Source organism: Dermacentor albipictus, chromosome 2 (genome assembly GCF_038994185.2).
Source record: "Dermacentor albipictus isolate Rhodes 1998 colony chromosome 2, USDA_Dalb.pri_finalv2, whole genome shotgun sequence".
NCBI lineage: Eukaryota > Metazoa > Arthropoda > Arachnida > Ixodida > Ixodidae > Dermacentor > Dermacentor albipictus.
In genome coordinates, this window is record NC_091822.1 from 150,367,698 (window position 1) to 150,394,848 (window position 27,151).

General features: G+C 43.4%; 2 protein-coding genes and 1 pseudogene across 2 annotated transcripts in view; 1 reads left to right on the forward strand and 2 right to left on the reverse strand.

Moving 5' to 3' along the window:
* The window catches only part of LOC135899830 (SUZ RNA-binding domain-containing-like), a 58,159-nt gene extending 57,569 nt beyond the window's left edge, over window positions 1-590 (reverse strand). Inside the window, exon 1 of the mRNA XM_065429191.2 lies at window positions 561-590. Within this exon, the coding sequence (XP_065285263.1) occupies window positions 561-575 (15 nt within the window). The 5' untranslated portion in view covers window positions 576-590. The remainder of the gene's footprint in view (window positions 1-560) is intronic.
* The window catches only part of Dd (CTD nuclear envelope phosphatase 1-like protein dullard), a 28,840-nt gene extending 3,535 nt beyond the window's left edge, over window positions 1-25,305 (reverse strand). The window contains exons 1-6 of the mRNA XM_065429189.1: window positions 25,051-25,305; window positions 19,738-19,804; window positions 18,816-18,934; window positions 14,825-14,896; window positions 11,265-11,381; window positions 2,401-2,512 (exon numbers count right to left, since the gene is read on the reverse strand). Of these exons, the coding sequence (XP_065285261.1) occupies window positions 2,401-2,512; window positions 11,265-11,381; window positions 14,825-14,896; window positions 18,816-18,934; window positions 19,738-19,804; window positions 25,051-25,149 (586 nt within the window). The 5' untranslated portion in view covers window positions 25,150-25,305. The remainder of the gene's footprint in view (window positions 1-2,400; window positions 2,513-11,264; window positions 11,382-14,824; window positions 14,897-18,815; window positions 18,935-19,737; window positions 19,805-25,050) is intronic.
* LOC139056459 (piggyBac transposable element-derived protein 4-like) lies at window positions 2,880-4,725 on the forward strand (annotated as a pseudogene).
* Window positions 25,306-27,151: the final 1,846 nt, after the last annotated feature.

Genomic DNA, 27,151 nt, shown 5'->3' on the forward strand with positions numbered 1-27,151 from the left:
TTGCTTTTTCGATTGCCTGATCGATCAGTTTGGTTGGTTCAGCTACACCTCGGAAGTGTACAGTTAGGTCAGTTTACCTGTAGGTAACCAGTAGTTCTGGCCTGTGTATCATCATTTAAAGGGCCCCTCACCAAGTCTGGCCATTTTGAGCTGACAAGCGCAGTGCATACAATGCGTGATAAGGATCGTGTCTGCAAAGTATTACATCACTACACACCAAGAAAGATATGAAATTTCAAACCGAACGGCGTTTTCCCTTGTGGCCGCCATGCTCCTAGCCGGAGGATGACGTACACATGCCAGTACGCCTATGTACTCGTGTTCGCACTGTGACGTCGCTCATGGTGACACGTGACTTCGAGAATTTTCCAAGGCAACAACTGTTACTTGTATAATCTATTGCTAGAATATATGAAGTAAAGTTTACAGAAACAATAAAACGCACAAACCGAATGGCTGTGGGTTTTTGTTTTACTTCGCACCGCAGCAAGAGATGTGTACTTCCATTTCATCTGTTTGTTCTCTTGTCGTGCAGTCGCGCGCGCAGACACCGAAACTATGCCATTTTCTACCATGTCCAGCGCACAATCATGCTTTGTGATCCGCTTGTTCTGTCTCAGTATTCACATAGCACTGACTTACACCCCTAGTCAGATGTCTTCGTGCACAGCATGCGCTGTTTTATTCACCGACGGCAGCAAAGAGCGGTGATAGCAATGTCACCACTCCCCCGGTTGGGTGACGGGAGATTTGAATGTCAATAAAGGTATTCGGATCCTTTAGGTGCAATTTTCTCATAAACTAAGTCTTTTCTTGGCACAAAACAAGTGTTGCAAGGTTTCTCGAGTGGTATTTAAACAGTCCATGTCGAATCATTATTTGCTTTTAGTGTACATTTAAAGCTTGTTTTTCTCTCTCTCTCTCTCAAATCTGAACAGCATTCTGCTGTGTGGAGACTTTTCCCACTGTTGCAGCTTTCCTCTCTCTAACTTGGCTGTTATGGGTGAAGCCCAACGATGGTAGCTGGTGCAACTTCACAAAATGAATGCTTGTAATTGTTATCTTTTCTTTTTGCAGTTCAACACTGTTGCAAGAAACACTGCTCAAATCACGCTTCCTGCCAGTGTTGTTTCCTGTTCTTGAAATTTTTCTGTCGAATGTGGTTACAAGGCAGGATGAAAATACAAACAGGTATTTTTCCATGCAAACAGTCGCTTTTCATTGAAACGACATTTAAGAGTTGTCGACACATGGCAGCATATCCTTTAAGGACTATTTTCCTTCGATTCCATTCACTTCTCATCACCCATCACTGCGAGTGGTCCCTACACTGGTGATTTATGCCAGCCAATGAGGGTACATTAAAAAAAAAAAAGAACAATTACGTGAGAGGGCACCTAGCACCTTTGGCATAAGTAATCTTGGCAATATGGTCTAATGATTAAGACATCACCATTCCAACTGGAAGAGCTCCTACATCTGATACTGCAACTATATCGAGCCTCCAATAATCAAGCCAGAACTGTACTCGTCCCAAAACGCTCTGCCAATAATGGCAAAGATGAATCCTGTTGGCTGCACCTTCTTTTGCGTTGCTTGATGCAAACAAACCACACTCCTAAGCTCATTTCACTGTGTGCACTCATACTTAACAATGTGCGGCTTATACTCGTTGCATCATCACGTCTTTTGATAATTAAACTTGCTCGTGTGTTGAGAGGAAGGTGCCTTTTCACGGCAAGTCTCATTCGAAATGGTGAAGTGAGTAGTTGGTTCATGCCTACTATATGTATTTCCGAGTGTAGATGTGTTCATATGTTCATGTATGCCCATGTATGTGTGTATGTATTTACATATAGTCCATTTCTTCTTTTTTCTCCTTTTTGTTTTGGGATAGTTATGCTGCCTGCACTGCATTATTCGTCACCGTGTTTTTTTTTTGTTATGTAACCATAATTACAACTGTTTAACATGTGTATTACTTCCCCCCCCACTGTAATGCTCTCTGAGCGAATGTGGGACTGTATAATAAATAAATAAATAAATAAATAAATAAATAAATAAATAAATAAATAAATAAATAAATTCTTTGAGGATTGCAGTTACAATCCTCGAAGTCTCGTTCCTTTCTTGCAATCATGCACAGTATCCCAACAGTGAATAATAGCAACCTTCACAAAATATGTAGCACACATACAACATATTTTGTAAAAGTTGCTATGTGCAAGGTTATGGTATAATACAGAATACTATATTGTACAGATTTTTCTATTAAGCACATTAGAATGAAGCCTATTTTCTTCCACATGAGAAACATCAGCATGGACAAAGCTTGTACGTTTCCCAGCCTTTTGAGGGATAAGAGAGAGTCCACTGGAGTAATGGCGACGGGGTGCCCACCTGGATAGGACCGATAGGCACCAGGCGAGTTGTCCAAGATGAAAATGCTTGACAGATCTTGTGTGATGGCGGAGAGATCTTTGGTGTAGCTCCCATAATCAAGTGTACAGTGCTGGAGAGAGCAAAGGGGGAAAAAAATGACCCACATTGTTTCAAAAATATCACAAAACATACGGCTCAAATGTCTTACTTTGTTCAAAAAAGAATACACCCCTGACATTCCATTTTTTCACCAGACTACAGATTATGGAACTACTCCCGACAACTATGCTTACTGAAAGAACATTCCAGTTGTGACTATGTCGCATCTTGTATACACTAATATAAAGACATTTACATTTAACTCTTTCGCTACCGTGCCTATTCAAATTGATCAATTTGATTGACGCATTTTAAGTTCAAATTCTCGCGCTCTTGCGCGGCTTGCGAGTGCTTAGCATCATCTAGGTTAGGTTCACAAATAGACAACGTGATCCGCTATGTTTTGTTGGTTTTTTGCTTTCCGGTTCGTCTCCGCGCGCCGCAAAAGGTTTCGGATTGTCAGGTGAGCGCGTCGACCGTGGCGTCGTCATCGCACGCAGACGCTCCTAAAAGACGTGTTTCTTGCCAATCGAGCGCTTCTGTAGCCGATTTTGCAGATGAAATCAGTAGTAGTGAGCCTCAAGAAGATGTGGACACATCATAGTTCAGCCTCGAGGACGAGGATGCATCAGATCAAGCCGGAACATCCAGCAAGTGAGTGTCAGCTCTCTGTGCGGCGCACATTTCAATTACTAATAAATAGTTATGGGTGGTGGAGCCATGTACTCGCAGCTATATTATGTATTTTCAGGGCCTCAACGTCATGCAGACATGATTCCTTGCCAGCAGGTGTAAAGTGCACACAGTTTTTTCAGAGAAGAAACCTGGGGGTTGAAGTTGGCGGCGCACTCCAGAGTACAGCACGACACTTCATACGGGCCATCGATGTCTTCCAACTATTTTTTCACTGCAGAGCTAATCAACGTTATCTGACACACACCTACGCAGAAAAGGACGGCTCATAGAAAAATTTCAGTCCCGGTGAAGTAATTCAATGCATCGGAATTCTGATCTACATGGGAATTGTGGAACTGCCTTGCCTCCATCTAGTATACTGGAATACCTCAGAGTTATTTTCGGGCCTCATTCCTCCAAAAATTATGCCCAGAAGCAGATTTTTTTTTTCCCCCTTGCTTTCCTCAGTGTCTTGGACCCGGAGAAGACACCCTGTCCGCGATGGCAAGCTGCACAGTATCGCACATATACTGCAGCATATAAATGATGCGTCAGGTCAGCTTTTTCAGCCATACCGAAGTTTGTGCGTGGACGAACGAATGATTAAATCAAAAGGAGGATCGGGAATTCGGCAGTATGTGCGTGACAAGGGGGTCAAATGGGGGTATAAGCTATGGGTCTTCGCTGACTCAAGGACAGGCTACGCTGTTCAATTCAGTGTTTACACCAGGAAGCCAGAAACACCCAGCTCAAAGGGACTGGCTTATGACGTTGTAACCCGCCTGTGTAATGCATATTTGAATCAAGGCTACATCATCTACCTTGACAACTTCTACACATCCACCTCCCTCTTTGAACATCTTGAAAGGAACTCTCTCTTGCAGAACAACGCGCAAAGATCGTCGTAGATTTCCCTCCCAGTTGAAAGACTCTACTTGGAAGAAAAGAGCAACTTGAGGGGACATTCGCTGGCTGCAGTGCCGTGGTGTGCTGTGCTTGCAGTGGAAAGACAAGCGCGCTGTAAACATGATAAGCACGGCACACACTGCCAACAATCACGTCACTGCAATGCAAAAAGTGAAGAGAGGAGACCCATGGACAAAGCTCCCCATCAGGAAGCCGCTCTTGATAGAAGACTACAATAAGGGCATGCTTGGTGTTGACAAGTCCGATCAACTTATTGCTTTCTATAATGTCTTGATGTAGTGTGTCAGGTTGTGGAAGACACTGTTCTTCCACTGCATTGACATTGCTGTTGTCAACAGCTTCATCATTTTCCAAGAACACAGGGAACATCATCCCAAGATAGAGGAGCTCTCTAGAAAGACTGGCTTTGGCCAGCTTGCATTTCGAATTGAGCTGGTAAACCAGATTTTTGGGATGGACGACAGACATAGTCACCCTCACCTCTTCCAAAGAAGTGTGCACAAACCCCAGGTGCAAAAAAAGCGCCGTAACTGCAAGCTCTGCTACGAGAAAAACAAAGTATAGATGAAGACGGCAGTTTTTTGTGGGCCGTGCGGTGCGTATCTGTGTTTAATCCCGATAAGGGATTGCTTTGGAGAATAGCACGGCACTCAACCATGCTAACTGTTTTTTTTTTGCGGAAAAAACAGTTTTCTGCAAAACTTTCTGAAACTTGTGTCATCTCTTTGGGACATAATAGGCTAAAAAATGTATGAAACTTGTGTTATCTCTTTAGGAGATAATAGGCTACAATATGTATATCTTCAAATTTTTTCACTATTGATATTTTTAAAGTTGTGCACCTTTTCCAAGCAGAACAATATCCTCACTGTATAAATTTTTACACTATAAACATTTTTTCATTAATTTGTGTAATAAATATATATGCAACATTTACGTTATTGAATAGGAAATTCTCTAGGCTACAGTTTTGCCGCCAAAAAATATTTCCTTCCACCTAGTAAAAACTTTTTCCCATGGTAGCAAAAGAGTTAAGAGTGTTCGTTCTACTTGATTCAGAGTTAAATTTAAAGCAAAATTTTTGGGCTCATTTCTATCGCTTACTGTGTATCCGAACTGTCAACGCTGTAATTAGGCTACGGAGAGTGCAACAGACAATTAACTTCCCTACCCTTTAATCCAGCCAGTTCAAAATGTGCTCCAACTGCAGCCTCGCTTTGGACGTGAAAAAGGAGACTGATCACATCATTAAAATGAGTTGTGGTGGTCTCATACTGCCAGACACAGCAAACACAACCACACGTATACTATGGCAGCGCTGCCAAAATCCGAGTCTGTTCAGCACTGAATGGAAGAGCATGTGTCCCTGTGTTTCCTGGAGAAGTGACCAAATGGAACGTTGGCAGCTTTCGGTGACACGATCATTGTATGCCCTTCAACCATGGCCCTGGGCTGACTGGTGTTTGTGATACCAGGTAATCCACTTTCAGTGAAGTGATCAGGGGTGGAAGAGCCCAAAGTCATTTTGCAGCAGTTTCTGGAGCAGCTAAATTTAATTTTACAGCGAGTACCTTGGGGCAGACGAATTCAGATTTTGGAATAGTTTAGAGCGCGGTGTCAGAAACAAGAACCGAATGAAAAAAAAAAACTTTATTTCACGTGAACCGAAACGTTACTTTTTTTTTCCCACTGTGAAAGAAAACAAAAACAAAAAATTCAGATTAGGCTGGCCGTTTCCTTTGGAGCTTTTCGTACATGCATTGCCTGCACCTGTGGATGAACTGTGCTACCTCATTTGTAAATGCACATGGGCTTGCTGTCCATCTAGAAGGAGCAGTACCTTTATTGCGGTTTTCAATGTGGCTCATTGAGAGGCAGGCATTTTAATACACTTGCAAGCGTTTGAATTTGGTGAGCATAAAATAACTCTCCTCCAGTGGTGGGAAACAAGTTCAAGCTGGTTCAAGCTGATTCAAATTGTTGTTTTTCCACTCAGGAGTTGAACAGGAAATGAAATTTTTATTGATCTGAAAAGAAATAATTTTTCTTTTTTTTTAAGTTTCAGTTCAACATTCTGATCAGTAGCAGATAATGGTTATTAATGGTGCATAATCATTACCGTTGGAGCATAAACAATCATCATGATTGTTATATCTTAAAGATTTAAATACAGCACAGCATATTCATAGACACATAACAGAACACAACTGATTACAGGCAGCATAATAAGCAAAATTTTATTGTTTGGATAAACCAGACACGTCTTCTCATCCCGGCAATGGCACCAAACTCTCATTAATTTAGAAATATTTGACTCTACAACAGTTCATCCACTCTGACGCCTCATGAAGTATGCGGAGCGCCACAAATGTCCGACACGAAAGAGCAAAAGCAGCACAGGCATGGAACCGAAATATAGCGGTGAAGTCCACATCACCGTAGTCATCAACAGGACCCATACGTGAATAAGCACACCTGCATGATCGGATTAATTTGCAGTGTTTGCGAGGAGCAATGTTTGTGACAAACAGTGCTTTCGTTTTGATTTTGTGGAAGGCGTGCAAAGTACAAACCATCGTGAGAAAGCCGTCGAGGGTGAAAAGCAATTCTACAGCAGCCCACACACTAGCCCCAAACCTACCAGATACATTGTGATGGACGATTAGCTGCCGGCCAGCTTGATGGTGACAAAATAATTGGGACGTTCGCATGACAGTGAAAGGCACTACCACTCAGATGAAGGCGCGCATGCTTGCAAGTCAACGTTAAATTTCGTCTGCATGCAGACTTAACAAGGTTCAGCATAATTAGTACCCCGAATTAGACATTTATCCTAAGATAATTTTGTCATAATGACGAAAGAAGCGCCGCAAGCTGCTGTTTTCTGCCTGGCCCTAACATGCACTCGTGGAGTAGATAGCAGTTAGACGGGCTAGATGGTTGCTGGGTTCGTGTTTCCAGCACATACACTTTGCACTGGTAATCCAGCGGTGGTGAATGCAACGAGCTGAGGGAGAAGGAACTCCTTCGAATACGCTCTCCTTGCAAGTTGAACAGCCTCGTAAAGAAGGAACCGCACACGCTACCACGGAGGCCGTGACCTTACGCGACTTCCATGACTATAAACATAATGCCTAGCACCGCGCTGTGCTGGCGATCACGAGGTGGCCATGATAACTAACGGTATTTTCGAGACACCTGCCACCTAAGCTGTTATAGCCTAGTGTGGTGCAATTTCGGCAATTTTTTTCCACTTCTGGCGCAATGTGGCATCAGTATCAAAACTTGCGCAGGAGTCCCACCCCATGCGTGATGAGTTTCCTCTTTCACGTCTAAAGCCGCACTGCACACTAGACAAGCACTTTGAACGGATTGTATAAAAGATGCTGCAATTAATTATTTGTGCCATTCATGAGGAATTGAGGCTTTGTACTGGAATTGTTGAGTCGACAGCTGTCTTTAAAGAAGCATGATGTAAAACTTGTGTGTCAGTACTCCTTTAATCTGTCATGTTCACTTACAGGGGGCTGCAGGGCTAAAATCACAATTTTTGCCAGAAATACGCAGTTTCTAAATTTTGTTTGTTTTGGATTTCTAAGCAAATAGAGAAGCTCCTTGCCAAGTTTGGTTATTACTTGAGTGATAGAAGAATAGAAAATTAGCATTCTTTAACCTGCAGTTCTATGTGTTCTGGCACGTTTTGAGATCTTCGGATCAATTTTACTGAGTGCACTCTTTGGCCAACTTAGGAAAACTATCGTTCTGAGACTGCAAAGGCGAAAACTATAAGATTGTTTCTAGGCTAAAATTTGTGGGGAGCAAGACAATGCACATCCTGAATTTCTAAATTGCACCTATCAAGACAAAGGTATAAATTTCTTAATCAAAATAAAAGAAAAAAAGAAAAGAAGAAAAAAGCTTTCAGGTGATGCGGTTTCTACAGAAGGAGGCGTAAAATTGCAAGCAGCTGCTCCTATCCTGTGATATGGGGCGCGTCCAGAAGATATTTACAATCGAACCCGGCTATATCGAACTCGCAAAAAAAACGCCTAACATTTCGATACAGAGCATAATTTGACATAAGCCTGCTAAATAATTGGATGTCGTAAAAGCACATACCATTGATAAAATCACTTTATTGATGAAACTAGCTTACTTTCGCACGAAATAGTCCTGCATTTTCTTCTGCTTGAGCAATTTCGCTGCCTGCGACACATGCACTTTTCCACATTGTCTAAGTCGGAGCATTACGCATTCGCGCAGAAGCACCGGGCTAGTGCGAGCGCACCAATCACTTCGGAGGATGTGGGCCAAGAACCGTTGTTGCTTTCCTCATTGTGCCCACTTTCACTTCTGCTCGGTATGATGTTGGCAATGTAGGCTTCGTTTTCGGGCTCTCCCGTGGTCACGACACTATCATTTGCGCTCACAAACTCGTCCACCGTTGATTCATCAACAGCTTGCAGAAATTCTGACAGCTCACTCCGAACTTCGGCAACACCGGCAACGGCTTAGTCGCATTCGTCAGAATTTACAGTCATCACCGAGCACGCGGAAGTTGGCACAGCTGAAGCAATTTTGGATGAACCACTTGTTCACGGCTGTGCGTAGACGTCGGGCGCCACAGGCACCGGGTCGCGAGTTTGGCCACTTTAGCCTTAATCTCCCCCTTATTCTTCAAGATTGTGCTGAGAGTGCTCCTCGGAATCTTGTAGGCTGCGGGGACATGAGACTTCTCACCGCGTTCGACCTGATTTATGATTTCAAGCTTCACGACGAAAGACTAATTCTGACACATCACGGCAACACTGCGGGAAAAAGCCCACAAGGCGCACCCACACTGAGCCAGACAAGCAGCGAGACAACTCGCACTTTCACCATCTTGCACGACGAGGGCACAAGCCTGAGCAAGCGCTGCAGGCGGGCCAGGATCATTTTTCGCAGGGGGGTGTCGACGGCTCGTCCGATGCAGCGCAGTCACGGTAGGGAGAGCGGTTTGCCGGAGCCGCGTCGCTGGGTTTTCCCACCACCACGAGGGAAAACCAATTTCTGGGGGCACTTTCTGCTGCTTGACGTTCAATATATCGGGAGTCGGTACTATTTTTGTTCGATGTAAGCGTAATTTTTGCTATATATACTCGATGTAACTACACCGTGTCCGAAAATTGTTCGATATACAGAATAATTCGATGTAAGCGGGTTCGATATAGTCGGGTTTGACTGTATTTAGAAAAATTGATTTTGCATTAGAATATTTAAAATGAATTTTCCTAAGGGGATACACTCATTTGCTTAATGTGACATGCATAACTTTTTTTTTTTCCTATTTGTGCATCAAATTCATTACATGTTCTAAAGACAAGACAAAGCCTCAAGCCAAATTAAGCTCAAACTGGCACGTTGGTTCAAAAGTTTACCTTTCAGCCCCGCATGGCTCCCAGAGAGGAATTTAAAAGCTGCATGAACAATATTGTGCATGCAACAGCACAGCACATTTATACAATAGAAACAATTGCAGGGAGCACACTGTTAAGAGAGCCTAAGTTGCTTTTGATTATTTTAGGCGTGTGTAGTGGTTTTGGAGTTGTGTTGCTAAGCCCAAGGGCACGGGATCAAATCCTGGCCACCAGCAGCTGCATTTCGATGGGGTCGAAATGCAAAAACCATGCACTGCGCACAGGGTGCATGACAAGGAACCCCAGGTGGCCAAAATTAATCCTGAATCCCCATCATCAAGTGCCCCAATATCAAATTGTGATTTTAGCAAATAAAGTTCCAGAATGTAAACTTTAATTATTTTAGCTCTACAGTTCTGAGTGGTTTTGATTTTTAAAGTGAAGGTTCCCTTGCAGAGTAGGATGGTTTGGTGTTGCAGTAATTGGACAGTGAAGAGGAGCAGGCAATGTGGAAGGAGTGTGGTGGATTGCGGAAAGGCAGCTGTGGGAGGGATGAGAGAGAGGGTACTATTTGCATAGTAGGGTGCCGATTAATTGGTGGTGTCGTTGATATCAGCCCCCGTGTGGCGAATGCACACCTACGCTCTGTTGCAGCAGAAGGAATGGACCCCACTGGTGCTCTGGGTTGGCTGACATGTGTAACACTAGAGACAGTGCTCCAAATAAAATGGCCCATTGGTCGGAGAAGAGTGAAGCAGCATGTGAAGTTGCTTTAGCCGAGAGACCGCTCGACGGCTTGAAAACAGTCGAATAATGAGAAGCTTCACTTGTTTCAATATTTGCCTAAGGTGATCTTCATATCATTTTTGGTTGTGTTGGCTGCTGCATTCAGTGGCCACCAACAGTGGTGACACCTGCATGGCCATTTCATGCACCTGCTGCACGTTGGCCTACCAGAACAGCTTGTTAACCATTTATCACATTCTCTATGCCGTTAGTAAGAATATTCTTACCTCCTGCACCAGCATGGGGACCTGCACCGAAACCCTGTGCAGTGCAGCACAATGCTGAACCGCACCACATTTCTTTCCCTCGAAAGGTTTGCAAGGCAATGCCCTTTGATACTACACAAGTCGCGTGCCTTTCTTAAAATGTGCTGCCCCCTCTCTTAAGATGAATCTTCAGAAAAGCTGGATAGCTTTAGGCACCTTTATTTATTTTTTCATAGACTCAGCACACTTCCATTATGCTGGGCTTCTAGTTGACTGATTGATTAGTCGAAAAGCCAAAGTCAAAAAGCAACACTGGGGCTATGAGAGATGCTGTAGTGGAGAGCTACTGATTAATTTTCGTCAGCTGGGGCTCTTTGGTGAGCCCCTAATCAAAGCACATAAACGTTTTCACATTCTGCCCGTCAGAATGCGGCCGCTGCATCCAAGAATCGAACATATTGACTTTACATTCGGCAGCAGAATGCCATAGCCATTGACCACCGTAGTGGGTTTTAAGATTTTTTGTAAGACCACCAGATATTCGTTCATCTTTCAACAAAAATCACATGCAGCAGCTAGCCAGTGAAACAGAAGAAACACAAGCAACAAAAGTGATTAAACATTTGCACACAGTTACAAAAAAAAAAAAAAAACATCTACGACTTTGCAAGCATGTTGCCATTTAGACTGTGAAAATTGCATTACATGGCCTTCTTGCAATTTTTACACATCATGTAGGCAATAAGCAATAGCAGAAAAGAAAGGGACAGAGAGGTTTGGACAAAGCACTAACTTGTCGATAGTAGCGCTTCCTGAGAATTCCCCGGTTGTTGTCAAGCTTGTCGGCCACGGCAGCACCGTAGATCTCCATGCTGGCTGTGAACACAACCAGCTCGTACCACTGGCTTACCTGCATTGCACGCAATGACCCCCAGGATTAGTCTGAACCCAGCAACAGTATGCAAAGCCAACTGGACCTCTACTAAAACATTGGCGTAAAGTTCCTTTTACTAAGTGAGCGTCTGCTTTTAACAGAATTATTAATAAAACATAACACAGTAGCCCCAACAGCTTCAGAGCTCTATTCAGTGTGGAAACATTCCAAGAACAACGAAGACGCTACTACCATCAGTTACAGCACAGTGCAGCTTAATATCACATTCTGGGGCTTAATGTAATTAAACATCAGTGCAGAGTTCATGTGTTGCTTAAAGGAGAAGAGACACAACAAGTTTGAGAAAAGCTGTCAATGTTTACAATGTATCAAATAAATCAATAAAAGAAATATGGCAGTTTCGACTTGGTCAATCATTCTACCTCAAATGATGGTCCAAGCCTTCTAAATCGCAGAAACAATACTGGCAACTGTCAGGGGACCTTACGTAGTTAACTGTATTAAGTGTTTCCACAAAACCAGTTTTGGTACTTTGGAGGTGGACGTGCTATGACATTATGATATGCTGGTTTGCTCTGTTCTGGAGTGAGCCAGCATACCAGGCAGCTGACACACGCTCAGCACTCTTCTCAGTTTCTTCATTATGAGGGAAGTCAGCAAATTTTACTTGAGTTGTGACGTTGCAATAATGCCAACGACGACAGGTAAGCGATTTGAGACAAACACTTAGTATTAAAGTAACATACTTTAGAAGTGGTTTTCAGACGTCACACTTGCCGAGTCTCACCCTTTTTACACGCCAGAAGCATGTGCTGGAGTTCCTATGAATTCAATGTTACCATAAATTCAAAGCAGCATCCTTTACGGACGCTTTGCTGAACCTAAAATGAGGCCTGCATTCAAACTTCAACTGCCAGAATTACCCACTTAAAGGCCGACCGCAAATGTGTGAAGCAGCCTCATCCACAACACCCCAACCACTTTCATTAATACAAAACAAGAAAGAGAAAGAAAGCATATACTTCTTGTTCTTCATGCTCTCCTTGGCTTTTGTACATACTCAGGATAGAGACTGATCCATTATTCCTTTAATAATTGATTAATGCTTTGATAACGGCTCATTTTTTAAATTGTGATTAACTACTTGGGATCACATGAGCAATTCTTCAAGCACTGGCATCTCTGCGCCTGCTCAGCCACAAGGCTAGAAACCAAAGACTGAGCTACAACGTTCCAAATAAGGCAGCGGCTGCGAATGTGTCTCTCGGAAGTTGCAGCAAATGCTGCCCACACGCGCTGCATGCCATGCCAGCTCACTGCACCCTCACCCTCACACCCTCACTGCAGCTGGACTCATCGCTGTGTCTATGAGAGTTCCACCTGACATACATCCACTCACGCAAGGTGTCGCTGACATAATATTAAAGGCAACTGTCTTTTCAAACAGCGTGATTCGGTTTCACTTTAAAGTTTCACCATAAAAATATTCAGTTTTAATTTTTTTAGGTCGTGTACATGAATATACAGCCCATGCCTTGGCTGACCCCCACTCATTGATTGATTGATTGTCCCAAGGCAACACAGGGACTACAGAGATACCTTAGTGGTGGGGGGAGCTTTGGGTTACTTCTGACAGGTGTGATCAAGGGACACTAAAGCGAAACACTGAACCAGTTTAGATTTATAAAGTATCCTCAAACAATTCTCTTTTAGTTTACTTCACGGTAGTAGGTTGATTATTAGAAGAGAAAGTAACGGTGAAAGCTTCATTCTTGAATTTGGCTCCAAGGCCTCAGGGCGATACATCAATTTGATGTTAAGGGTTGCAAGGTATATTTTATTTTCGCATTTTAGCCATTGTGGTTTCTTGAAATTTCTTGAAAGCTTTAGTTCAGTCCTTGGCACTTTTAGAATACAATGTGGTCCACTTTTTTTACCATCCGAAATTTAACTAGGCCCGAATGGATGGCGGCAAAATCCATGTCACGGCAAGCTGGAGCAGAAAATTTCAAGGCGGCATTGCCACCACTCTCTGTCTTGCACCTTTTTTTTTTTTTTTTTTTTACCAAGCGTCTTTTCGCGGTAAGAGCGCTTTTCTTGGTATTGTGGAAGGGTAATTTATTAACACAAATCGTTTTTCTCTTTAGCGTCCCTTAAATCTTGAGTACACAGTTGTTTTATGCACCACGCCTTATTCGGAATACAGGCACCGCAGTCAGAAATCAAACCCACAACCTCATCCTCAGCTGCGAAATGCCATAACCACTGAGTCATCACCCTAGGGGGTTGACTCACAGTTCAGTTCTTGCTTCCTGAATGGACCTTAATGAGGGCAAGCACGCTAAACCTGGAGTTATTTGAACTTCAGCAGTATTTAGTGCAAAGCCAGCCTGACGCCTCGAGTTGTCAAATTACAGTAAGACCTTGTTGGTACAATCTCGTTATGTACGATTTCCCGGCGCCAGCATACGCATGACTGAGAATAGAAAAAAAATGACCCGACACAGTTACGCTTATTTTTTTACCTGTTCATAGATTCGTTGGGAAACACTGTTTTGACACTAGTGTTCGCCAATGTGCGATAGTATGATACGTTTTCGTTACGATACATATGATGCTTGTCAGAGGGGGGGGGAGGCATGTCAGAACTTCCTGTCAAATGCCCTGTCCGAAAAAGCTGCTGACCCAGGCCGAATTCCAGGAACGCAAACTAAGCTTGCTGAAGCTGCAAAAACAATGTGACATCTTGGGACGCTCGAGGGCTTACCAGCTCGTTTCGCATCAGTGTCATGCAACACTTTGAAATGCGGGGATGTCTACTACAGTTGAGTCTGACAAAATTTTTAGTGAATTCGGATTGGGGGCTTACCAGCTCGTTTCGCATCAGTGTCTTGCAACACTTTGAAATGCGGGGATGTCTACTACAGTTGAGTCTGACAAAATTTTTAGTGAATTCGGATCATACATTATCCCAGCTAGTATGCTTCTTTTTACATTTTTTGTTCGTATGTTTTGTTTTTCAAAATGCATGAATGAGGTTCTACTTTATTTGACTTCATTTTGTGATCTGCCAGCCTCCTGGTTGTTCCTGGACATCAAAGGCATTGGTCTCAGGCTCTATGCCTGACCAAGACAGATATTTCTTCAACTGCAAAGCTTTCTACTTGAGAAACTAGTAACAATTTTTTTTAGTAGCTTTGTGCTGCTGATCGGTGGATGAAGATGTGTGCCTTTCAGGTGCCTTTTCATCACCTTGCAGACTTCTGCAGTATTCATTTGCCACTCTAACTCTATGCCCCTACCCATGGCAGCTGCGAGCCTGCTTCCTTTTTATTTCTCCTTTGTGTTTTGTCTCTAAACCTAATATAATAGTCATCTATGAACTTCGCAATCTTTATTTTTTTGTAAGTGCAGCTCCAGGCGAAAAACAAGGTTCCATCAGCCCAGCTCACACTTACAACATCGAGGAAGTAGTCGACGTGTGGGCGCTTGTGAACGAAGAAACGAACTGGATGACGATCTATTGTGACCTGAAAAGAGAAAAAAATAAAATGGAAACAAACACGAAAAATAGTAATGAGCATGCTAAGTGTAAAAGGAATTCACTGCACATAAGTAAGCCAAGCCATCATTGGCTTGCGGAGCCAGGACATGAGAAGCAATTTACATGCACTAATATACAAGTACTTTAGGGAAATTCTGTTCTGCCTTCTGTAATGTGCAAAAAGTGTGCGTGTCTTGGGTTTGTATAAGAATGACGCTTTCCTTCATTTATTTATTGGAATGCTCCAATGGCATGCATTTTCTCAGAATATTGTTCCTGGTGTTGCTTGGAAAAGTCAAGTTTTAACGGCCATGGGAAACGAATAGAATGCATTGTGGCCTCATTGGCAATGTGAAAGTACCATTAGCATGTTAGGCACCCACACACCACAATGCAGCTGTATGAACAACACAGCACATAAATTTTCACCTCCTATTTGTGCTCTTGAAACACTTGAAGAAAATTCATGCAGCCTCATCTAGTTCTGAGTAATGACGTCAGACAGTTATAGCAGGCACGTATACCATTTAAGGAATACCGGAATACCCAAGACGGATACTTTGTATGCCTTGGTAAAAAATCAGCTGCATGTCCGATTTCTACCTTGTTTAGGAGCTTTGAACCCTTAAAGAGCGGTTGCTTGTTTGATTTGGGGTTCTTGTTAGGATTGAGGCAAATACTGCCAAATAAATCAGCAGCGTGTTTGCGAGTTTTTTATGCCCCCTTTTTTAATTCAACCCACCTGAAAATTGGAACAATTTCATCAGTCCCATCAGGCTTGACTTAAAGGGCCCCTCACCAGGTCTGGCCATTTTGAGCTGACGAGCGCAGAGCTAACAATGCGCTAGCGATCGAGTTTGCAAAGAATTACATTGCTGTGCACCACGGAAAGGTCTGACATTTCAATCCGAACGGCATTTTCCCTTCTCCTCGCGGCCACTGCACTCCAAGCCAGACGATGACATACTCGCGTCCCTGCACCTACGTACTTGGGTCCGCAGTGTGACGTCGCTTGTGGTGACACGTGACTTCTGAGAATTATTCAAGGCACCATCTGTTATCTGTGCGATCTGTTGCTTGAATTGAACAATCGAAGTTTAGAGAAACGATAAAACACACAAATGGAATGTCTGCGTGTTTTTTGTTTTACTTCGCACCGAAGCAAGAGAGATGTACTTCCGCTTCGTCCGGTTGTTCGCATGGTTGTGCAGTCGCATGCGCAGGTACCGAAATTATGCCATTTTCTATCGTGTTCCAGCGCGTGATCAAGCTCTCCGATCCGCTTGTTCTACCTCAATATTCGTGGGACACTGAACTATGCCGGTAGTCATGTGTCCTTGTGCACAGTGCGCAAAATCGTGCGCTGAGCAAAAGCAAGCAATCGCAACAGCTCGTGCACAGTGCCGAAAAAAAAAAGTAAGAAAAACATGATGGCCTGTGACGTATGAAACACGCATTTCTTGAGGTCCGGTATGGGAGAACGCAGGGAAGGAATTTCGCTTGCGGAGGCTAGATGGGGCGAGTGGAGAGAGTGTCTCGCTGTGCAGTGGAGCTCACCTCCTGAAATCATGGATTTGCGGCACTGAAATATTTATATCTCTGCTATTAATGAGCCGATTTGAAGAATTTTTGCCGCAGAACGCTCCCTAGAGGACACGTAACAACTTTCAGCATATAACCAAAATTTGCTATGGGGCCTGGTGAGGGGCCCTTTAATGGAAGTTTACAGTATTTGCATAGATGTTCGCACAAGCCTGTTTTGAGAGCCATTTAAAAATTGCGCTTCTCAAACTTCCTAGTTAGCAATGTCCAACATTCTTTTATTCAAATCTTTCTGAAGTCTGCCGAGTGTGCCTAGCTTAGCGTTAAAATCAAAGCAAACATGAAACTAAATGATTAGTAACAACTTTGGAAAGGGCTAGATACAAACAAAAATTCAAACGCTTACGTCGTGTGCACATTTTGGCAGGCCCTGTGCAATACAGTTAAACAAGGCCACAGTAATGAAATGTTGACACAGAGGAACACATAAAGTAATGAATGTGAGGATTTTAGCCACATTTTACGCTTATATACACAGTAAGGATAAATAAACCAAAAGAAACAGAAGGCATCCTCAGAAATGCCCTAAAGACATTGTGACTAGAGCGACAGACAGACACGGAGAAAAGAAAAAACTTCAGAGGGTGCGTCACGTGATGACCTTAAAGTTTAATCATAAAAAATTTTTAAAATAATAAAGAGGACTAATGGAAAAAGCACCCAAGCACATCATTGCTCGTGAGATGGCAAGTGGTCAGTCATTTTTAGCCACTCAAGGCCTCAAGGCGACTGTGGTGTGTTCATCGCCTGCTTGTCTGCTGTGCCACTCGAAAGTTGCAATGCGCAGTTAATCATGGGGAAGTTGTAGAGCAAGTGCTGCCAGTGCAACGACGACAATGTTTCCAGGTATCGAGGCCAATAACTAAAGGCCTTAAATGTAGCAAGCAGTTCGAACAGGGTGTAGAAAGGGGCGGCAACCACGGCGGCGGCAGGCACTCAAACCTACCATGGTCCAAACAATGTGATATGTCTGAAAACACTGTACAGCAATCCTCTCGCAAGATTCACTGTGCCATGTGCACATTGAACAAGTGAAAGCAGGAAGAGAACGGCATGAGAGACGGTTGCCTTGTGAAGGCTGAGCCCCGACATCATGTTTCCTTACCTCTTTTGTGAAAATAAAGTTTTTCATTAATTCATTTATTCCTTCCAAGTCTTTTCTTTACTCCATGCACAGATGCAATTGGTACAGCACCATAGATGTGCACTGTGAATGACTCAAAAACAAACATTGACCATGACGGGGCGTGTAATGTGTGTTATTGGGTCTCGTTTCGATTTGCTGCTTGTCTGCACCGTCATTCATGACGAAGTAGGCGAAAAGATCAATCGTCAAGGGAGACTGAAAGGAAAAAGCAGAAAGAAAAGAAGAAAGCCTGTAGGGAATGTGTGAGATTAAGCACTACACTCTTATTTACCTTCACCGTAGTATGTCTGCACATTGCGATTGTCTGTTGCTTTAACACAACAGTTATAGCCAGATGCAGATCAGTGAATATCTGTCCACTGAAGAACTCAGAGGGTCATCTGCGCAGCTTTCAGCAACCTCGTAGCTGCTTAAATTCTTTCATATCGCTCCAGGTTTACAAATGCCCCAGACACCACTATGCGGCGCCGTGAGGACTGTACTGCATTCTTCAGAAGGTGGGAGAAGGGGGCCAGAACAACACGAAGCATTTAAATCGAAGAGTATTAAGAATGTGACGCCATTCCGCCGCATACAAAAATTCTGTTGCTCTTGCTGCTGGCTTGTTAGCACCCAAATCAGGCATAGACACTGCATTCTGCAGCCTGTTTCATACGCACTTTCAGCTTCAGAACTCGCCTCAGAGTTCAGCCAAAACAAGAAACCACTGTCCAGCGTGAATCCAGCACTTGAGAAAGAGTCAAGCTTGGCCATCTGAGTGCACTGGCGATTGAGTCAGGCCCGCTCCTTGCATTAGTGCACGAAACAGACGTCAAGATGTGATCCCCATGGGCGTTTTGAGAAGTAAGGAAGCGACAGTAAGGGCAAAAGAATTTTCAAGTTTTGTTTAACTCAAATACAAATGTCATGGTACAGCAAAGGAAGGTGCCATCTCGAACAAAGATGAAATCGCGCAAGCATGCCAATCACGTACATCGGTGGCAAGTGTTGTGCATGCAAATAGCAAGTATAGGCATGTCTATTTACCTTGGTCACCTTCTGTTACATATCACCAAGATCAACAATTTGGTGAATGCCATGAGAGGTTTAACTATTAGCAGATGCCATGAGTTGCGTCTCTTGGAAAAAGAGAAAATGAAAAAAAAAAAATAGTAACCTTTAGGACAAAGTCAGGCGGCGTCCCCGGCTTGACCATTTGCCTGATGACGCCATCATGATGCGAATGAATCAGTGTCTCGTCCAAGTCTAGGACTAGTATCTTCCGTTTCACCAAGCCTGCGAGCACAGGGCAAGAGATAGTGTTAGATGCTAATGAAGGCACGTGACTCACGTTTTAGATTTGAAAAGTTAGGAGATCACTGATGAAAGATATAGCAGATGCACAGATCACTAGCACACACACTACACCAAAAAAAAAAAGTAGCAAGCTAAAACAAACTGTTACACATAGTTTTCGCCTGATGCAACTTAAAAAATCTTGTTCTGAAGTGCTTCACTGACTAGCAAACTCTAGAGTAACATAGGCTTTGAAGTGCAATTGTTACACAGCAAAATTGAAATATTTTTTTATGAATGCCACTAGTGCTGAATGTCAACAGTGGTAGTTGCACATTGCTGCCCATATGCATCACCAAAAGTCGAGTTCGTTCCACCATGTCTCATTTTGCTGAAAGAGCAGCTAAAAGCTCAAAAATGGGTTTGCTGCCTTCAAACACTCATCCCTTCTGTTACAGCAAATCGTCATTGTGTCGCCAGGTAACCTTTCCGTTTTTGTTGTGTAACCTGTCCAACTTATACCCCTCACACGATACAGAAACATTTCTCACAGTCCCGAGTGAATGGAGAGAGATATGCGTCGCAAGAAAAAGGAAAGAAATGGTTAGCAGATACAATCTGCTCATGAACGCTTGCGCATTCTGTCAGAGATGCGTTCGCTGCATTCCTAGGTTTTCAATTACTGCAGCACAGAATAAGTTAGCTAGCCATTAATGTACGTCAAGTAACGATGTACGGCAGCAAAACAGCACTCCACATCAGTTTCCGTGCGGAGACCGCTGAAAAGTAGAGGTACTACTCACTTAGCCTATGCTTGGAAAGCGGAGAGAGGGGTAGAACGTCATACTTGATTGTCTGGTGTTGTATGACCTGAAAGGAGTAAGAACAGACATTCACTTAGGCATGCTGCTACCCCAAAGTGTCCCACCACAAGGAACATTTGCATTATCCTTTCATCACACAAGCTTTTTCACTGCCATCGCCCTAGTTCTTTACTGAGCTAAGCACTCACTAGCTACAGGTATTAAAATATCCCTGTAACCTCCTGCCGAAATGCTTGGAAATGAAAATAAAGCTTGCTTAGGATGAATTCGCCCACATGCAGTTGGCTCAAAGTGACAACGGTGCCCAGTGGCATTACAATGCAAACATTCACTCGGTTGTATGACTGGGATTGCTAGGTCGTGTGAAGGGGTACATTGCAAAGGAGCTGCTTAGCACCGTCATTGACTCAGGAGTGGCTGTGTCATTCTTTTCATTTATTAACATTTTTATTTATTTTTGATGGAACTTACTTCAAACTGAAGATAATCATAACACACACACACACCACCAATCATTAAAAAAAGAAGGCTAAAAACAAAGATCAATATTGGGACCAACAAAAACATATTTCAGCTCCTGCATGGCCAAATCGTTTATGAAATCACAATCTATAGCTTTATTTACTTTTTCTATACTTTAGTCTATCTTTTTAGTATATTTATTGTCAATATTTAAGCATATTCATCTCACTGTAGTCACTACGTCTTACTTAACTGTGCCAAGATTTATTTTATTAGAAACTGCTGCCCCACGTGATCATGAGCCAAACATAATTCGATGGTCCTGGAGTGTCAGCAATAATGTTCAGTTACACTGCTTCAGAGCACTTGACAACCTACCCCTCATGCATGCAAACAGCTGTGGTAATCATGTACTTCATTTCTAAAAACCATAACACGGCAAGGAAGACAATATGTTAGTTTTGCGTGATACAAGGCCCCAAATACAATGCACACTGTCAGTACGCAGTACACACTAGTCAGCAGCAGAGATAAGTTAGTATCTTATCAGCAAACCACATACTCATCAGTAATGCAATCACGTCAAATAAGCGCTATCGCAAAGCAGCTGCGCACGTGCCGACATGCAATTGCGAAGGTTTATCGCTTATCCTCAAGGACGTATGAAGCGAGCAACCCTGCCTGGCACCCCTCGAGCAAGTGTTCGTGTTGTGTTTTCAGCAGCCTCTCTGTACAAGTCCACTAGCACTAGCGTGTTCAGTGGAAATGCAGTGGCACCTACAATTGGTCTGTAGGGAGCATAACAGTCCTAATCATCATCACCGTCATTCTGCTTAACTCCACTGAAAAGCAAAGGTGGCCTGCTCTGGCAATCTACAGTTAGCTCCATTCTGTGCCACCCAATTCTATCCAATGCCCACAAATTTTCTGATCTCACCGCACCACCCAAGCCCTCCACCACACGCAACCGCACTTTCCTTGCCTCGGCATCAACTGCGTTGCTCTTGCAGTCCCGTCGATTATCTTATCTGCTCCGTGCGTTACGTTGCCTGCCCAATCTCACTCTTTTCTTGCTTATCTAGACTACAATAGAATGACAGCTACCTGCATTTCCTCTCTCTTCCACACAGTCACCTCCGTGTCCCTCGACATCATGGCTCAGGGCTGTTTTTTTTCATTCCATTGTTCGTTGTTCCAATAAGGAGATTTAGATATACTAGTGTTCCTAAGCAGTTCTGCATACCCAAAAATCCAAACTCTCGTATTCTTTTACATTACTTGGTAGGTCTGGCCGATAGCATCCCGTAATTTTGGGTCCCTATCTCTAAAACTCCCCAATATCAAAGTCTAAAGCCAGTTGAAGAGTTCCACTTTTGTGAGAAAATCCTAACTATTTAAAGACACAGCAACGTTTTTGAAATTGCTCAGCGCGATTTCAACTTGGACCAGCGTCAAAGAGTTCTGTTTGCAAAGGAGCATGGTTTTCTAGATTGTCAAGCCATGTTAGGGGTTCTTTGGATTTGGCCACCTCACTTGTGAAACCTTTCACCATTATTGGAAAATGGTGCAACTCTAGAACAAGCACAACAAAAACATAAAGGAAAATACAAGTGCTGGCACACAATCAGAGAGTGTTTCATCGAAAACAAAGCATTACAAATCTCCAAACTGGTCAAAGAGGCTATGTGTTCCAAACAATGTAGCTGCATGCAGGTGGAAGGAAGGAAGCATAGCTAAAGGTCAGCAAAATTAACATTTAAAAATATAATCGAACTTGCATGACACTTGCTCTTGCATTAACAAGACATGCTCCTCAATACATGAAATGGTTCAACTACTTTTCCTGTCTACTGATTACTACATAGATGAGTTATGGTTGTGCGATTGAAGTCAGGAAAAATCCACATGCCTTGCATAATATTTTCTTTTTCGAAAGTCTTTCCACATAGTTAAATTTTCAATGGGCCTGGACAGAAGCATTCACTCAGAGATGGGAAGAGTTCCCAAAATGTTATTACTGCATCATTGTTTATCATGACAATGTAATAAATAGTACCAACAGTAATAAATAGTACCAACAGCTGTGGAAGCCTGCCTTTCACATTTCTTTAGAACTTAAGCTGTTTCTCATAACAAGCACAGAAATTTAATGACTTTAATCTAGACAAGTGGTATGTTTAAGCAGGTCTTTTGCTTGAGGTATTCCACTTTTTTCTTGCTATCTTTAGACAAGTCTCGCTGTTTACAAAGGTTTGTTTTGGCTAGGCTACTCGCTTGTTCCCCCGAATAACTGGTCATCGAATTCTTGAAAAAGCGTTGATGTAGAAATATGCACACACACATCTGGAGCCTGCACCGAGAAATTCTAGCATGAACCTGAAGTCCAAACATCACTGTTCGTTTGCATGTCCTGACTTCCTCCCATAAAACTCATGAGACAAAGAAACATGCCACTCAATGACATTTAACGAAAATCTACCTCGGAAAAATGAAATAGAGTCTGCGTTGGAACACAAAAGAGTGTAGCAAGCAACAAAAAATAAAACAGGTAATGAGTGTCATAGCATCACTGTGTGTTTCACAAACACTTGCCACTTCAAACTAGTAGTTTAATCTTAAATGAATGTAAATGAGAAATTGCCTAGTGCATTCAACTAGCTATATATTGTGACAAATAAATGTAAAAAAAGAAAAAAAGAAATTAAGGAAAGTCCAGTGTATTGCATGAAAACCATGCTCAGGGAATTCATCTTTTGCTTTATATCCTGCACGTACAGGGCATCAGTATCGCAGTACAAAAAATAAAACACTCCATACATTTCAGGGGTGCATCTGAACGGCTGCTGCACAGCTGTGAGAGCACAGGCTGCTTGTGACAGCTGTTCAGTGTTGGGACATAAACAGCCCACGGAGACAGCACGATGGACTGCTTTGGTTTCGCATTAGCCGCCTGAGTAGCGCAGTCCAAGAGTTGGATGAAATAGAGAACAAAGACACTACGGTTAGGCACCAGAACGAAGTTTTTTAAAGCTATTTAGCTACATAAGATGCATTTCCCTGATGGTGTTTTGGTAGATGTACTGCTGAAGCAGGGTGTTCCGGAGGAGAGAGTGCATGCTTCCTGCTGTTCGAACAAGCCGCAAAATTAAGGAGAGTGCCAACTCGCAACTGTATGTCACACAAAATTTCTCGCAATGTATGCAGCACTTTTCGTAGAACCGTCTTCTCTTCGTACTCTGATTCAAAGCTACACACAAACCAATTAAAAAAACACCTTACTAGAATCACCTATGTAGATATTTCTATAGACTGACAAAGAGTCTCAATTTCGGCAATCACAGGCACAACAGCCACAGAGCTTTACCAAGCACAACAAACTACAGCAATGTTGAACAAGTCCGGAAGTTCTTTACTCTTTGGTATACAACACTAATGGCAAGATAACAATGTATCGTGCCTGAGTGCTCTATGGCACTATGCAAGTTATTAGTGCTTCGGTGTAGGATAGATTTAAATGCATCTGAATCGCCAATTTTACAATTATCTATGACAAAAACATGTGCAAATTAACAAAATTACTTTGGACAGAGCGAGCACGGCCATTTGAGGCTATTATGGAACAGGGAAGAAATAAAGGAAGGTAAAGAGACTTACTGCCACAATTTCGTTACTTTACTCATATCAGTTCAAAACGATGGCGCCCAGCTGTACATTTAAACAAACCATTCACTTAAACCGTGCCTCTCTATTAAGCTCCCGTAGAAGCATTTTCATGCGTTTGGAATTGGAAATGCAACCTGCAGCGAAGTCAGAACGATTAGAGTCGCAAAATTATTACATGAGGTTCACAAGGGAAGCGGTGGGGACATGACTCCTTCACGCTCCTCAGTTGAATCTATCAGTTTTGTTACCGACAGATAGCGATCCACGAAAGCGATGAAAGGATTCGTTTAAAAAAAAACATAAAAACGGTTCAACTGTCTTCATGATCCCGTGCTTTGCGGCAAGTACTTTGAACCGCCACACTGACGCACGAACATGAAGCTAGCGTGTTCATAGCTGGTCAAGCCTCTCAAATCGGACGCAATGCCAAACATTGAAATACGGAGTTAATCGTTTCTTCTAAGACACCACAGATACAGCAATCCACCGTAATACCAGTGCTCGGCGCGCTGCAATATAGCATTCATATCAGTGGGTTGCCATTACTTCGAACGTGGTAGAACTTCCGAAGTTCCATGCAGTGAAGAGCTCTTTCCATGCAAGCGACTATGAGAGGAGACGAACGATGCCGGGTAAGATACGATATACTAGACTACTACCGGTTGGAGGCAAGAAATGTGCGACCCAGTCAATACTGAGAGCGTCACAGTCGATCGGTGGCACTTTTCAGACGAGAAATCAATGGCAAGGACACCGCGGCAAATCAAGGGAAAAGAGAAAAGCGCAGGGTTTCTCTGTTTCTTTGTTCGTTTTTTCCGGCGCGGTGCTTGGACGTTTTTCGAGACTTCAGACAAAGCAAATCGGAATGAACAGCACTCTCCCTGGCCTTAACAAACATACTCATGCACGAAAAAACGTGGGTCCTTTTTTTCTTGTCGCAACAGCGGATAGAAAAGTCGGAAAGGCAATGCACAGAAATCCACTGTCTCTCCCAAGCTGTATCGCCGCGACACAAAGGTTGCTTTACGACCTTGCGTCAACAGGTCGATTAACGCTCAAATCGCTTCCTAACGCAAGCTGCGACATAGTAAGCACGGAAGCCAGCAATACCAGCTGGCGACGTTTGAATGAATAAATTCGTTGGGCAAGCTCTCCAACAGTACTCACCGCTCGAACCTGTTTTCTAACAACATAACATATAAAACTCCATATTTTCGAAGCCAGTAGGAGGAAGGCGCGAAGTCCCATTTGCAACTGCTTCAACATTGGTATAAGTTTGACGAGCACCCGCGATATGCACAAATTAAAAAAAAAAAGTGTGCGACTATCCCAAACTTTAATTTACTTTTAGCGGAACCTCCAAATCTCACGGTTCGAGGCCGCCATGATACCGACCACGAGACGCGCCGACTGCGCAAGTGTCTGCGCACCGCTACGGCACCCCTGCCTAGCGGCGAAAAGTGAAAGCAGTGACCGAAAGCAGTGAAAGCTGACTTTCGCTTCTGATTCAAACGTGCGCATTTTTAGCGTGACCAAGCGCTTCGTCCTGGGAACCTGCGCAGCCCTTTCTACTATCCTCCTCAGTGTTTCTGTAGTTTCATTCAGACTTCTGTGTGAATTTCTTTTCGGGTTCTCTAGCCGCCCACGACTAATCTTTAAATAACCGTTTGCTGCGCAACGCCCTGGCAAGCGCCGTGGCGCTCTCTTCAATCTCAAAAGAAAATCGGACTTTGTTGTTGCTGCGCCAAAAAACACTCTTACCCGTTGGACTCTGCGCTGTAGTCTTGGTCGTCTTTTCTGGTAGCTTGACAATGGCTGCCACAATTGTTTCCCTCCCCACCTACTCCACGCCCTCCCCAAATTGCGTTCACCCTTGGCACGATTGCCAATAGTCATATACGTACCCTTGCTATATTTGTACTTATTTTTTCAGCCGGAACGCAGAACCAAAGCTCGCTGGATTTCACTGCGGCATTTCCAAGGTTGCGGCTTTTCATCACCCTACGCACCCGCATATTGAGCTGAGGGCGCATGTGGTGTGCACATTAACTGCACACATGACAGCTCGGAATTAAAATTCAAACGATTCGATGAAATTGAAAGGCCGAGCCATCGGAGAGGTGGCGCATTCGCGGGAGGTCCGAAAAAAGGTCCTGATGCAACATCGTTAGGATGTCCTTGTTAGAATATCGGGAACTGGACGCGCGACGGGTGTCCTATATGATTGTTTCCGAAGCGGTGCATGGATAATGGGGCGTTGTTTGGATGTCCCGCGGGTGTGCAGCTTATGTTTCCTAAATATTTTCTCAGCAGCAGTGGAACGCTACTGCAGCTTAGTGTCTGACAACGCTCTAGTTCTGCCTGCCTATCAGCTAGTAATAAGTCAACAAGTCAATGTACCAACTAGTTCTCAAGTTGAGGAGGGGGCATGCCGCAATCACACTGACCTCTCCCTCCCCCAAACTGTCTTTGTCATTATCTGTTAGCTTCGTGTAATGTAATATATATATATATATATATATATATATATATATATATATATATATATATATATATATATATATATATAGTGTGTACATAGGTAACATATGAGGTTTCAACTTATAGAGCTTTAGCTGTGGGTGGAGCCAAACACATGATCAGTCAGGTTTGATTGAGATCGCGAAATAAAGGACGAGCAACGTGCTTACGATGGTATTTCGCGCTGCACAAACACGCCACATGATGACGGAATCGCGGCCCTTTGACCCTTGCAGAACGTTGCAGCAAAAGACATGCCCTAGGCGGCTCGTCAGCTAGCGCCAACGTTTGATACAGTTCCTTGCCCAGTAATGGCTTAAGGTCAGCAGCGTGGTTCCAATATTGGCTGTGCCATTCTGATTGCTCGCGCAATGATGGCCTACGATAAACAGCGTGAATTGAATATTGTCTGTACCACTGTGACAGAGATCCAAGGCTGGCCCTGTTTGCACATGCAACAAACAATATTAGCACTGCCATTCAAAAAGGCGGGAAATATTGGACCGACATCCGTGCACGTGTGGATTTGCCAACATGGGTTACTAAGCTGGCTTAAAATATGGAGTTTTACGTCCCTAAACCACAATGTGATTATGAGGCGCGTCGTAGGGTGGTGGTGGGGGGGACGTAGGATTTGTACTAATAACCTGTGGTTCTTCCATGCCAACTCGTCTTCACCTAAAGAGAAAAGCCAGTACACAACTTAGCAAGCAGGGGAAGCCGCATAACGGGCAAACTAGCCGCTGCT